At 41.0% G+C, this 14,014-nt stretch overlaps 1 protein-coding gene across 1 annotated transcript in view; it reads left to right on the top strand.

Annotated features, from left to right (window-relative positions):
- Positions 1 to 916: 916 nt before the first annotated feature.
- tulp4a (TUB like protein 4a) overlaps positions 917 to 14,014 on the top strand; it is a 59,742-nt gene continuing 46,644 nt past the window's right edge. Inside the window, 2 exon segments of the mRNA XM_071413114.1 lie at positions 917 to 1,035; positions 2,104 to 3,468. Coding sequence (XP_071269215.1) covers positions 3,217 to 3,468 — 252 coding nt within the window. The 5' untranslated portion in view covers positions 917 to 1,035; positions 2,104 to 3,216.

Below are 14,014 nucleotides of genomic sequence, written 5' to 3'. Positions count from 1 at the left end.
ATTCGTGTCTCCTATATTAGCTCTTTTTATCTACAGAAAACGAGGTGTAGCGGACCAAATCATGTATGTCACGTGATACAGTAACCCGGGCCACGTTCAGTTGCCAAACGTTGTCAAACGTTGCCGATAGAAATGCCATGAATAGACCTGATGCGATCCCTCTACATAGAGATTATATAACATTGCTAGAGGGCCTCGGTCATAAACTCTCAAAGTTCCAGAATGGATTGAAAATGGCAGCCATATTGGTCAGGGAGAAATCCAAACCAGTCTAATTGGAATGAACGGCAGGTCTTCATAATCCTGATTTCACTTATGCTGGGGGGAAAAGTAAGGCATCTGATATATCAGAAATTGTGTCATAGATTTATTGTCAACCTAAAATATTGTCATATAATTATAAATACAGTTTATACAACTTTTATATCAATGTTCTGTATAAATAGCCTCTAAAATAGGTAAACAGTCCATAAATGTAAACATTTTTGTTTTCTTGGAAAACTGTAAGTGCTATTATATGATACAATATCAGTACTTGTTGCACTTAGAACTTGTCTAAATCCTATCATCAAGTGATTTCAGCCAGTGATTTTCAGGTTGTGGATTCACTGCACTTTTTGAATGGAATGTTAACATATTGGCAGTAAATTAAAACAATTAATTTAAAACTGGCTGGTTAGCTAGCTAACCAACATATAGTGCAGAGACATTCTTCAAATTCATTATTTTACACTATCTTATCACAGCACTGGCAAACCATGTTTGACCAACTTCCTGACCAAAATGGCTGAACTTTATCCCGTCATAAGAAGGTTAATGAACATTCTATTATTTCATAAGAAGGTTAATGAACATTCCATTATTTTCATTCCTAATTATATGTGCCACTACGTGTCTGAGGCCTATTTGTTCTACATAGCCTATTTCTTTCTGAACGTTCCAACACGTTGGGTCCTACTGAACGCGCCCCAGCACAGGCCCTGCCCTGTACATTCAGCAACAACACAAGACAAGACAAGGGAAGGGAGACGAGAGGTAAGCGGTTTCTCATTGTCCATTGATATTTATCCAGCGATATTGACGTTAGGTCTCACATGATTTTAGCAGACTGACAACGATACCTACTCCCTTGCTGTTATTGCAATTAGCCACACAAACGAGTCTTTTCAAAACAAAACGGCTAGCTAGCTAGTTTTCTATCGGGCTACTGACTAGCTAACGTAAGCTAACTAGCTAGCCAACCAATTTACAGTGAAGATGCCGATGCTAGTGGTTGGTAACGTTAGCTAGCTAGTTTTGTGATTTGTAAAATGTCCAGATAAAATGGGACAATGCCGGTATTTCTGTCTGTGGCTTACTAGTTAACTAGGAAATTAATCATTTAGTTACCCGCTTTAGGTATGTAGTGAATAAGCTGCTAAATTGCTAGCTGGCTAATGCAAATGCTGCCAATATTTAGCAGAATGGATTGATATTATTATATGGTCACTGTTATTTAGCCCGCTATTCGCTAAGGTTAGCTAACGTCACTGATTGGGCTGTGCTGCCAAAAGACCAAAGTATCAAATACTTGTATATAAAGAAATATCCCCAGTTTATGGTGCTAAACCAACTTGATTCTGGAAACTAACGTTAGTTAGCAGGGGTTTATAAGGGTATGCTATTTATTGGAAATCGAATAGCTATGTTGTGGATAATTATGGCACTGAGCTGTTAACTAGCTGATGTATCAATATATATGAACATAGTCTGAATCAATGATTTGTAAACCGAACGGGATGGCCAATACGTTTGACAAAGGAAGGCTCCAATGTTGTGCCTCCCATCGAGTTGCTTCACAGATCACAGCCGAACAATATTTGTCGTTTTTTTATTGTCCTTTCTTTTGCGTCGTGGTCTTTATGACCATTCGCCATGCATTCTCGCGCTCTTGATTTCTATCTCAGATTTATCTCTGAGTCTCAACACTGTGAACACAAACGGCGCATTTGGGCTGGTCTTGGCATATTTATTGCTGCTGTATTTTCTCAGGGGTATCAGTTCTCCTTGATCTTCTCCTTGATCACCCAATATAAAATGTTTATTTTTCTCAATTTTTCACAGCACTCCTTGACGGGATCCCCGACATAGATTGGAAGGCAAGCTGGGTGACATAATGATGTTGCTGGGAGAAGCAGCACTCCCACGGGTTGGGGTTGACAGCTGGGGTTTATTCATTACAACAAGTCTTTTGCAAAACGTTTATTAAACGGACGCAAATGTAACGTGGAGGGCCCTACCTGCGTTTGTCCAATAGAAACTCTCGTTTTAGTTGCAAAACATTTTGTTTTGGACTCATGATTACAGCCCTGATGTGAGGAGTCCCATTTCATACATCGCATGGAGAACAGTTGTTCGGTTCAGCAGTGATGCCACACCGAATTGGACCATATTCAGAATAATCGGATGCTCCAGATTGAAGCAGTGGATGGTTTGGAATTGAGATTTGATGCCTGCATTCTATGAGTTTTTTTTAGTGCTCTGACATTTGCCTTTTGACATGCACTCAACAAATTTGTTTCTTACAGGGCTAATCAAGGCTCCAAGAATGAATGTTTTTTAAACTTATTGCATAGTTCAAAGTTGTTGGAGGAGCTTTGTTAAGTTGTTAGTTTAGTTGGCTTTGAGTTGCCAACTTGTTCCAGCACTGTAGCCTACGACTGCAAACAAAGGAAAATAGGTTTTCTTATCCTGTGATCGGATCTACTGTAGTTATAAAATTCCACTTCATGTTAAGTAAAAAAAAATGTGTTCATGGATAACATTTGGTAGTACGCAATGTATAGACCAATACTTTAATCTTTCACCTCCGTGGTCAATACTCATGGAGTCAGTATCACATTGACAGGACTTACTGATTTAACAAATCGAAATGACCTGAATGTGTGCCTTTGAACTTTTATGCAATCTTCTACGAAATCACCACTGGCCAACCATGTTATTTAGATAATTTGGTGATCAACAACTGATCAGACTATTTTCTTAAAAACGTATGGGAACAAACACCTAAATAGACTACCAAAACGTCAAATAATATGCAGCGTCTGTTCCACGGCGCCGACACGAGTTTGCCTGCAGCGGAGTGGAAGCGCTCATAGCTGGACCACCATTCTTTCCAAAAGGCGCGACCTACAGGATTCTTTTACCTCATCGTGGAACGAGTTGCGGTCGGCAGGCATGTTCGCCGCAGTGGAGCATGGCCCCGTCCTGTGCAGCGACTCCAACATACTCTGCCTGTCATGGAAGGGCCGGGTACCCAAGAGCGAGAAGGAGAAGCCGGTGTGCCGGCGGCGCTACTATGAGGAGGGCTGGCTTGCCACAGGGAATGGGAGAGGGGTTGTCGGGGTAACGTTCACATCCAGCCACTGCAGAAGGGATCGGACTACCCCACAGAGGATCAACTTCAACCTGAGAGGACACAATAGTGAGGTAATAGACATGTTTATTTTGTGATTATAAATGTGCACATTGAAGTAATGTTAGTATAGAATCCTAAATGTCATAAGTATTTAGAATATTTTTTATCTTGCTTTTCATGATTTCTAACATCTAATAATACATTAGACAGTTTGTCTGTTTCATATCATTCAAATGTTGAAGTCTGGGTAAAGTAACATTGTATTACCAATTTAATTACTCTCATATACGGTATTGTTAGTCAGTGAGCTGGTATTACTGTGTTTCCTGTGTAAAAGAGAGGAGAGTGGCTGTTGGTTACTGTGGTTCAGATGGACCAAGCTGCTGTGTCAGTATTCCACAAAGCAGCTGACTAGAGCGGAACCCTACAGTGACTGAAGTATTGACTGACTCCCGCAAGAACTGGTCCCGAGCGTGACCACAGTCCCACAAATGTTATTTTAGCCATATGTGACGCAGCTCGTTTGGCAGCCATGGTTCCAGCAATTTTACACCCTATAGGCAATATCACAATGAGCAAAATGAGCCCAAGAAATAGGTTAAATTATCAGAGTTTCTCATGTGACCCATTTATATCATAATATAGGCTATCTGTATTACTGGGCTATATCAGAAGTCTTTATTATTTTAATATTTTGTAAATATTTTTTTAGTATCTTTTTGTTAGTTTTTTTGTTGCCCTTTTTTCTTCCCAATTTCGTGGTATTTAATTGGTAGTTAGTCTTGTCTTGTCTTCGCTGCAACTCCCGTACGGACTCGGGAGAGGCGAAGGTCGTGAGCCGTGCTGCCTCCAAAACACAACCCAGCCAAGCTGCACTGTTTCTTGACACAATGCCCTCTTAACCCGGAAGCCGGCCACACCACTGTGTCGGTGGAAACACCGTACATTTGGCGACTGTCAGCGTGCACTGTGCCCGGCCCGCCGCAGGAGTCGCTAGTGCGCGATTGGACAAGAACATCCCTGCCAGCCAAACCCTCCCCTAACCCGGATGACGCTGGGCCAATTGTGCGCCGCCCCATGGGTTTCCCGGCTGCGACAAAGCCTGGACTCGAACCAGGATCTCTAGTGGCACAGCTAGCACTGTGATGCATTGCCTTAGACCGCTGCACCACTCGGGAGGCCCAAAACTAGTTTTTCTCATGGCTCTCTCTTCCTTCTGCAGCAGACATTTGGTGAGCAGTATGTTTGAAACATCGAATCTCAATAAAATCACAGTATTTTCATCTCAATACATATCGCATCGGCACCAAAGTATCACGATAATATCGTGAGATCCCTGGCAATTCCCAGACCTATACAATATTGTGTGCTATTTCTTGGAAAATAAATACATGTGACTCTATGACAACATAATGATGTTTGTTTCTAACATTAGGGCTGCTAAATCGGGCTTCGTGTTTTGTTTCCGTGCCATGATACTAACGATTATTGCGACTACTGGAATCGTCCCAGCCCTACTAAATTATAGCTTAATCATATTTAGGAAGTTCATTTTCTTAGAAAATAACTGCCCCGTGCTTCTCTGGCCATGCATATATCCCAGTCTATTTAATAGATAACAGACACTCACCTGATCTCGCACGCCCAACTAGGAGAGGTATGGCTACTGAACTTGAAGCAGCAAGAATGATGAGAGCAGACACTTGCACTTTTTCTTACTTTTTGCATAGCCTATAGCCTACCCTTTAGGCGCTGGAAGATTTGCAGGCAGAGACAAATAAATGGGTTATCAATATTTATTGCACCTCTACTCACGTTGGTTGACTGCCCTCCACTTCTTTCCATTTATATATATTTATTTCTACACACTGGTGAACTGCACTGCAGCCTAGTCATGACATAGGGCGGTGGCAGGTAGCCTAGAAGGTAGCCTAGGGGTTAGAGCATGTATTCCCAAACTGGGGTACGCATAATGCCGCTGGGGGTATGCCAAATAAAAATGTGATTCACATTTATAAAAAAATATATATATATTTAAATGATTTGTATCGTTTTACCAAAAAAAATATTTTCATTTTCACAGTCCATTTATATTTTCCAACGGGGCTATACATTTGGGTGAGGTTTTTTCTCCCCTGAGCAGCCTCGTTTCATTTAAACCATCTAGTGTTCAGCGAAATAACAACACAATGTCAAATACAGGTAGCCTAGTCAAATAATTAACATCCAATCACAGTAACCGTTACTCTCTCGCGGGAATTCCACAAACGGTCCATATGTAGCCAAACGTAGCTTCTGCTCATTCCGTTTGCTCGAAAATGGTTTTAAAAAAACTAAGGACTGGTCCATAGAGACACATACCAGCTCTACTGGTAACGTTACTACTGCTACTACCAGCAGTACTACACCTGCACCTGTTGACGACACAAGTTGTTCTGCTTCCACGAGCACATCCAATGCTTAGCATCAGTAATTCTACATTTGTTTTTAGCCCAGCTAGCATGGACACTGACAGTTGTGAATCTGATGCAGTCGAAGAGCTACTGCCCCCTTACCTGGGAAAGCACCGAACAACAGACAGGGACGTTGGACGATTGAAGAGGTGCAAATATGATGAGAACTACATTGATTTGTGGTTCACTTATATTGGAAGTAGTGACTTTCCTCAGCCACAGTGTGTTATATGTGTTAGTACTTTTGCACATATATCACAACTTGATGAAACAAAACATGCCAATTTGAAAGATAAGCTACAGGAGTTTTTTTGAACGAGAATTAAGACGACTTTCAAGTAGTAAGACATGTATAAAAGCATCAGATACCATTAATAAGAAGGTGCTAGAAGCGTATTATATGGTGAGCTACCGAGTAGCTAGGACAGGCAAGCCCCATACTATTGTGGAGGACTAAATTCTTCCTGGGACAATACTGGGGGAAAAGGACAAAAAAACTATACGGACAATGCCTTCATCAAACATCACTGTTTCATGACGCATCAGTGACATGGCAAGAGATGTTTTGAAACAATTACTGCTTCGCATACAAGCCAGTGAATTCTATGCGTTACAGCTGGATGAGTCAACAGACGTGGCGGGCCTGGCACAGCTCCTGGTATATGTCCGTTACGTTTATGGGGGGTCAATTAAGGAAGACATCCTCTTCTGCAAACCACTGGAAACCAGGACAACAGTAGAGGATATTTTTAAAGTACTGGACAGCTTTGTGACATCAAATGGACTTAGGTGGTCGAGATGTGTTGGTATCTGTACTGATGGTGCAAAAGCCATGACAGGGAGACATAGTGGAGTGGTAACGCAAGCAGTTGCTCCCCGATGCTACTTGGGTACACTGCAGCATCCATCGAGAGGCTTTTGCTGCCAAGAGAATGCCTGACAGCTTGAAAGACGTTTTGGACACTACAGTGAAAATGGTTCACTTTGTTAAAGCAAGGCCCCTGAACTCTCGTGTATTTTTTGCGCTATGCAATGATATGGGGAGCGACCATGTAATGCTTTTACAACATACAGAAGTCCACTGGTTATCAAGGGGCAAAGTATTGACACGTATAAAATAAATAAAATGAGAGACAAGCTTAGTTTTCTTTACTGACGATAATTTTCACTTGTCTGACTGCTTGCATGATTAATTCTCACACGACTGGTGTGATGTTTTTTCTCGCCTGAATGATCTGAATCTAGGATTACGGGGACTCTCCTCAACTATTCAATGTGCGGGACAAAATTGAGGTTATGATTAAGAAGTTGGAGCTCTTCTCTGTCTGCATTCAGATTTTTTTTGTGTGCAAATTAACTCAAGCTTACGGACAATGTCAAATGTGATATAGCGAAGTACCTGAGTGAGTTGGGTGCGCAATTATGCAAGTACTTTCCCGAAACGGATGACACAACTGAATTTGTTATCCCTTTCATGCCCTGCCTCCAGTCCACTTACCGATATCTGAACAAGAGAGCCTCATCGAAATTGCAACAAGCAGTTCTGTGAAAATTGAATTTTATCAGAAGCCACTGCCAGATTTCTGGATTGGGCTGCGCTCAGAGTATCCTGCTTTGGTAAATCGTGCTGTTAAGACACTGATCCCCTTTGCAACCACATACCTATGTGATAGTGGATTCTCAGCCCTCACTAGCATGAACACTAAATACAGGCACAGACTGTGTGTGGGAAATGATTTAAGTCTCACACTCTCCAATGCAACCCAACATTGCAGAGTTATGTGCATCCTTTCAAGCATACCCTTCTCATTAACCTGTGGTGAGTTATTCACAATTTGATGAAGAAATACGGTTTTATATGTAAGATGGCTAAATAGAGCAAAATTATTTATTATTATTTGTGCCCTGGTTCTATAAGAGCTCTTTGTCACTTCCCATGAGCCGTGTTGTGACAACTCACATTATGTTTAATAAATGTATAGTGTGTGTGGCAGGCTTACAATGATGGCAAAAAACACGTTTGAGAGTGCGCTGACCCTGGTGCTAGAGGGGGTACGCAGCTGGAGGTTGAATGTTTGAAGGGGTGCGGGACAATAAAAAGTTTGGGAACCACTGGGTTAGAGCATTGGGCCAGTAACCGAAAGGTCGCTGGTTTGAATACCCGAGCCGACAAGGTGAAAAATCTGTCTGTCACACTTAATCCTAATTTGCTCCAGGGGTGTCGTACTACTATGACTGACCCTGTAAAACAAAACATTTCACTGCACCTATCCTGTGTAATCTAATCTGCGGCGACAAAAACATTCTTTAATCCCAAAGTTGTCTGTCTGACCGCCCGCTCCCGCATGCAGCCTGAAAAATGTTGACCGCGCTGCAATGATCTATGCCGGGGCCCGTGGGAATGCAGCCATCTAGCTCCAAGTACCTGAACTGACACAATGTTTTTTATGAGGTTATTGAATTAGGTTTGCAATAGTTGTGTGTTTTTAAGGATTTTGGTTGATTGTCATTTTACCCACTTCCAGTCATGTTCATTCAAGTACATGTTCATCCGAAACAACAGTTCCCCCTTTCACACTTTCCCTAGTAATGAAGTCTGTAATATCCTTCCCCAGACCATATTTCATATAAAGCAATAAATACGCATATGCTTTGGGAAATGTAAAATCCATAATTTGGTAGCTGGGCGCATAATTCGGTGTCTCTGACAGTGTGGAAATTAGTTTGCCTAATGAATTCTATCAGATTAGGACGAATGTGCTTACTCGCATCACATCAGCGCTCTGGTGAGTAGTGAAGAGAGCAGAGAACCGACTCCCATGACCAACTGACCAGGGTCTCCACTCTATATTTATGCGACTGGCTGCTGGCCTGAACAGGAAAATCCACTTTATCAGCAGTTATGGGAAGGGCATCTGTGCCGCTGTACTTTGTCAGCATGGGTAATGATGTACCTTCGTGTTAAATAGGACACCTCACAGAATAGAATAGGCCAAAATCTAATGTGAGCTCAAACAGAACAGCCAAGGTCAATAACTACGACAGACAAGATTAGATTGGTCATAATCACCAGAGCAGCGACAGTTACGGGTAGTTTAGTCCTTCAGTGTTTTCTGCGATTTGAATGGATGAGTTGTTTGAATCCTGGACAGGAGTGGGTCGTAGGGAATAAAGAGAAATGCTTTTAAAGACATGCTCCGGTACTTTGGCGACTAAAAGTGTTTTTTAAATCTCCCTCTTTGGACTGGATGTGTCAATGTGTAGTTCATACATGCGTAATCTACGAGCAGAATTACTGTTTTACCTCAATTGGCCACGAAATCCCTAGTTTGAAAGCAACTTTTCTTGAAGCTGTGCTGTGCCATATTCCCCACATTTCCCCTCATGTGGGCCAGCCCCTAGCAATTTGAGTTCTAGCCAATAAGCTTCAGCCCCTTGCATTTGAGTGACATCTAGCAAGAAGCCTGCTCAGCGTTATCCAATGAAGTTGCGGGGCAGGTCCAATGCCTCAGTGGACACAGCAGAGCGAGAAAGCCACGAGATGGTGCACATACAATGCCTTCAGAAAGTATTCACACCTCTTGACTTTTTCCACATTTTGTTGTGTTACAGCCTGATACAGACGTCCTTCCTAACTCAGTTGCTGGAGAAGAAGGAAACCCCTCGGGGATTACACAGAGGCCAATGGTGACTTTAAAACAGTTGCAGAGTTTAATGGCTGTGATAGGCAACTAAGGATGGATCAAAAACATTGTAGTTCCTCCCTTAGGGATGCACAATATATTGGTGAGCATATCGGAATCGGCCAATATAATCTAAAAATGCCAACATTGGCATCGGCCTGATGTCTGTCTAGTTTAACGGCGATGTGAAAATCCGATGTCAAAGCTGATGTGCATATCTATATAACGTAAGTAGATGATGTGATGACACCACAAAACAAATGATGCTACACAGAACAAATGACGCTAATGTAATGACGCTACACAGAACAAAAACAGAAAAATACTAAGGGAACACTTCCAACAATTAAACAAGAAGTTGAGCAGTCACCTGAAAGAGTAAGAACATTTTGGCGAGACAACTCAAAGGTGAAATCCATTGATGCCAAGATAATGGAATTCATTGCCCATGACAATCAACCGCCCTCTGTCGTGGATGATGTTGGCTTTCACCGACTGGTCGAGCCCCGATACACACTATTTTTCAGATGTTGCCCTACCGGAGTTGTATGTTTCAACAATACTGTGCATCTATGAGCTACTTGCTATGGGCGTCACTGCTATTAGCTTCACGACTGACATTTGGACCAGCCCCATGAGCATGCTGAGTCTGACAGCACAGTGAGTTGATGAGGATTTCATACTGAGGAAAGCCATATTGCATGCTCAAGAATGTGCTGGTTCTCATACCACTGCTGCCATTTCAATTGCATTTGAGAACATGTTTGAAACTTGGAAACATGAACACACTCCTAGCGCCATTCGAGAAATAAGCTCATCAACTGCATTTACAGCAGACGTGATACCCTCTGTCATGGCATTGAAACTCCTGAACAACAACTGCCGACACAGACCGTGGGGTTAACTTACAAAAGTACTCGAGGCTGTGAACAAGAGATTCGGTGACATTCTCTCTGAGCCTCTTTACTGTGTCGCGACCATGCTCAATGCTAGGTACAAGGACTACTACTTTGATGCAGACAAACAGGGTTTACGTGAAATGTTACATACACAGCTGGATAAGATGGAAACGGACACAGTGACAGTGCGCACCGAGGAAGAGGACCCACGACAGAAGAGACCATGGACAGACAGAACTAAATCTTCACTGCTCGACATGTATGATGAAATCCTGGTTGAGAATGAAACAACTGAACAAATGAACAACAAAACAGCACAGAAAGTTAGTGAAATAAATAGGTTTTGATTATGTTTTACTGGTAATGGGGACATACGTAAATGCCAACAAAATATATATATTTGGTGTGTAACCTTTTATTTAACGAGGCAAGTCATTTAAGAACAAATCGTTTTTTACATTGACGGCCTACCCCGGCCAAACCCGGGACGACGCTGGGCCAATTGTGTGCCACCCTATGGGACTCCCAATCACGGCCGGAAGTGATACAGCCTGGATTCGAACCAGGGACTGTAGTTATGCCTCTTGCACTGAGATTCAGTGCCTTAGACCGCTGTGTGTGTGTGTTAGTTAACTATTTAACTGTACTAGAATGCTTAAAAGGCAGCAATTTTTTAAAATATCGGTTATCGGTATCGTTGTTTTTTTTGCAAGGAAAATATTGGATTTCGGTATCAACCAAAAATGTAATGTCAGTGCATCCCTATCCTCCACAATACTAACCTAATTGACAGAATGAACAGATGGAAGCCTGTACAGAATAAAACTATTCTAAAACATGCATCCTGTTTGCAATAAGGCACAAAAGTAAAACTGCAATAAATGTGGCAATTTTTAAAAACTTTATGTACTGAATACAAAGCATTATCTTTGGGGGAAATGCAACACTGTAACTAGTGCCCGCAACCTGGTTCAGGTTATCAGTTAACCTACAAGGGTAGTTACAAACAGCACAGGAATGAAATCATTATCATGTATTGATCACATCTTTACTAATGCTGAAGAAATGTGCTTTTAAAGCATTATCCAAATCCATTGGATGATCACAATATAGTAGCCATGTCTAGGAAAACAGAAGGTCCAAAGGATGGGCCTAATATAGTGTTTGTGGTCATACAAGTTTTGTAGTGATTCCTATGTTGTTGATGTAAAGAATATTTATGGTCTGTGGTGTGTAATAAGGAGCAACCAGACACTGCACTTGACACATTTATGAAATTGCTTATTCCAGTTACTAATAAGCACCCACCCATTAAGAAAATTACTGTTAAAAACTGTTAAATCCCTGTGGATTGATGAGGAAAAACATTGTGTGGTTGAGAGGGATGAGGCAAAGCAATGGCAAATTAGGTCTGGCTGCACAACCGATTGGCAAACTGCATGTTGAGAAAGCATGTGACTAAACTGAATAAAAAGAAACGACTACACTATGAAACAGAAATGACATAAAGAATGATAGTAAAAAGCTTTGGAGCGCCTTTAAATAAAATTTGGGGCAAAAAGGCAAACTCCGCTCCATCATTCATTGTATCAGATGTTTCATCACAAAACCCACTGATATTGCCAACTATTTTAATGATTTTCATTGGCAAGATTAGCAAACTTAGGCATGACATGCCAGCAGCAAACGCTGCTGACACTACACATCCAAGTATAACTGATGAAATTATAAAGCATTGTAATTTAGAATTTTGTAAAGTGAGTAAAGCCAGTGTGTCTATGTAGGCGGATGACTCAACACTATACACATCAGCTACTACAGCGAGTGAAATCACTGCAAAGCATAACAAAGAGCTGCAGTTAGGTTCAGAATGGGTGGCAAGGAATAAATTAGTACTAAATATTTCTAAAACTAAGAGCATTGTATTTGGGACAAATCATTCACTAAACCTCAACTGAATCTTGTAATAAATAATGTGGAAAGTGACTTTGGAGTTGAGATGACTAAACTGCTTAGAGTAACCCTGGATTGTAAACTGTCATGGTCAAAACTTGTTGATACAACAGTAGCTAAGATGGGGAGAAGTCTGTCCATAATAAAGCGCTGCTCTACCTTCTTAACAGCACTATCAACAAGGCAGGTCCTACAGGCCCTAGTTTTGTCGCACCTGGAGTACTGTTCAGTCTTGTGACACAAAAAGGGACCTCGGGGAAAATACAATTGGCTCCGACAGGGCAGCACGACTGGCCCTTAAATGTACACAGAGAGCTAACCATAATAATATGCATGTAAGGTTCAAGGTGGAGGAGAGATCGACTTCATTACTTTTTTGTAAGTGTTGATATGCTGAATGTACTGAGGTGTCTGTTTTTAAACTACTAGCACACAGCTCGGACACACATGCATACCCCTCAAGACATGTCCTCAAAGGTCTCTTTACAGTCCCAAGTCCAGAACAGATTATGGTGAGGCGCACAGTACTACATAGAGGCTTGGCTACATTGAACTCTATTCCACATCAGGTAACTGATGCAAGCAGTAGAATCAGATAAAACATTTAAATAAAAATATATATACACCTTATGGAACAGCGGGGACTGTGAAGAGACACTCAGACGCATACACATCAGACACTCTACACACACATATGCATGGATGTTGCATTGTAAATATGTGATAGTGAAGTAGTGGCCTAAGGTAACACACAAACACATCACTAAGTATCACTCTTCATTTTTTCGAGCATGGTGGTGGCTGCATCATGTTATTGGTATGCTTGTCATCGGCAAGGACTAGTGAGTTTATGAAAAAAAACACGTAATATAGCTAATGCCAGACAAAATTGTTTAACGGATTTTCCCTAGAAAAGTGTGGCGAGCGAGCGCATGTTTTATTTTTTAAAAATTAAACAATAAATAAAAACAATTAAGTGGATTAGGAATAACAGTGCTTTACCACATTGTCCCCGACACTTGTGCAGGCCCTAGGCCTAATGTGAGCTTCAAGAGTTATATTATTCCATGTGAAAACCTACACTATTTTTCTTAAAAATAATTAAAATGTTACAATGTTATAACCATGAGAAATTAAACACAGTGGGAAGTATAACTTGTGACAGTTAATTTATTCCTGATAACATTTTTTTTTAAAGTTCAATCTAATCTCGTTATTTAATGTGATGTATAGGGTAATAGAGTAGACTATTAAAAAAAATTATATCTAATTCAAGAATGATTGCCAAATAATTGTAATCAAATTAAAATGTTGAAGTATAATAATGAGTTCATTACCTGAATGCATATCTATAGCCTATAGGCGTTAACAAAATATTCATAGAAATATGATTAGGCCTCTCATAGACTAGGCCTTGTAGAAAGAGGGTCAATTAAGTTAGGTCTGCCAAATTAATGTAGCATTGGAAAAAATACAAATCCAGCCATAGGCTATACTCTATCATCAAAAAATGTTTTTGTATAACATGCTCAATTAGAAGCAAATCTATAAAGAGCAAGCTTGACTAAATTCCAGCTCAGTAACTTTGCTCACGACATCCTTCTTGGATTGTCTCGTCTGGCTTCCACA

The sequence above is a fragment of the Salvelinus alpinus genome, chromosome 8 (genome assembly GCF_045679555.1).
Source record: "Salvelinus alpinus chromosome 8, SLU_Salpinus.1, whole genome shotgun sequence".
Classification (NCBI taxonomy): domain Eukaryota; kingdom Metazoa; phylum Chordata; class Actinopteri; order Salmoniformes; family Salmonidae; genus Salvelinus; species Salvelinus alpinus.
This window is presented reverse-complemented; position numbering and strand designations above follow the sequence as displayed.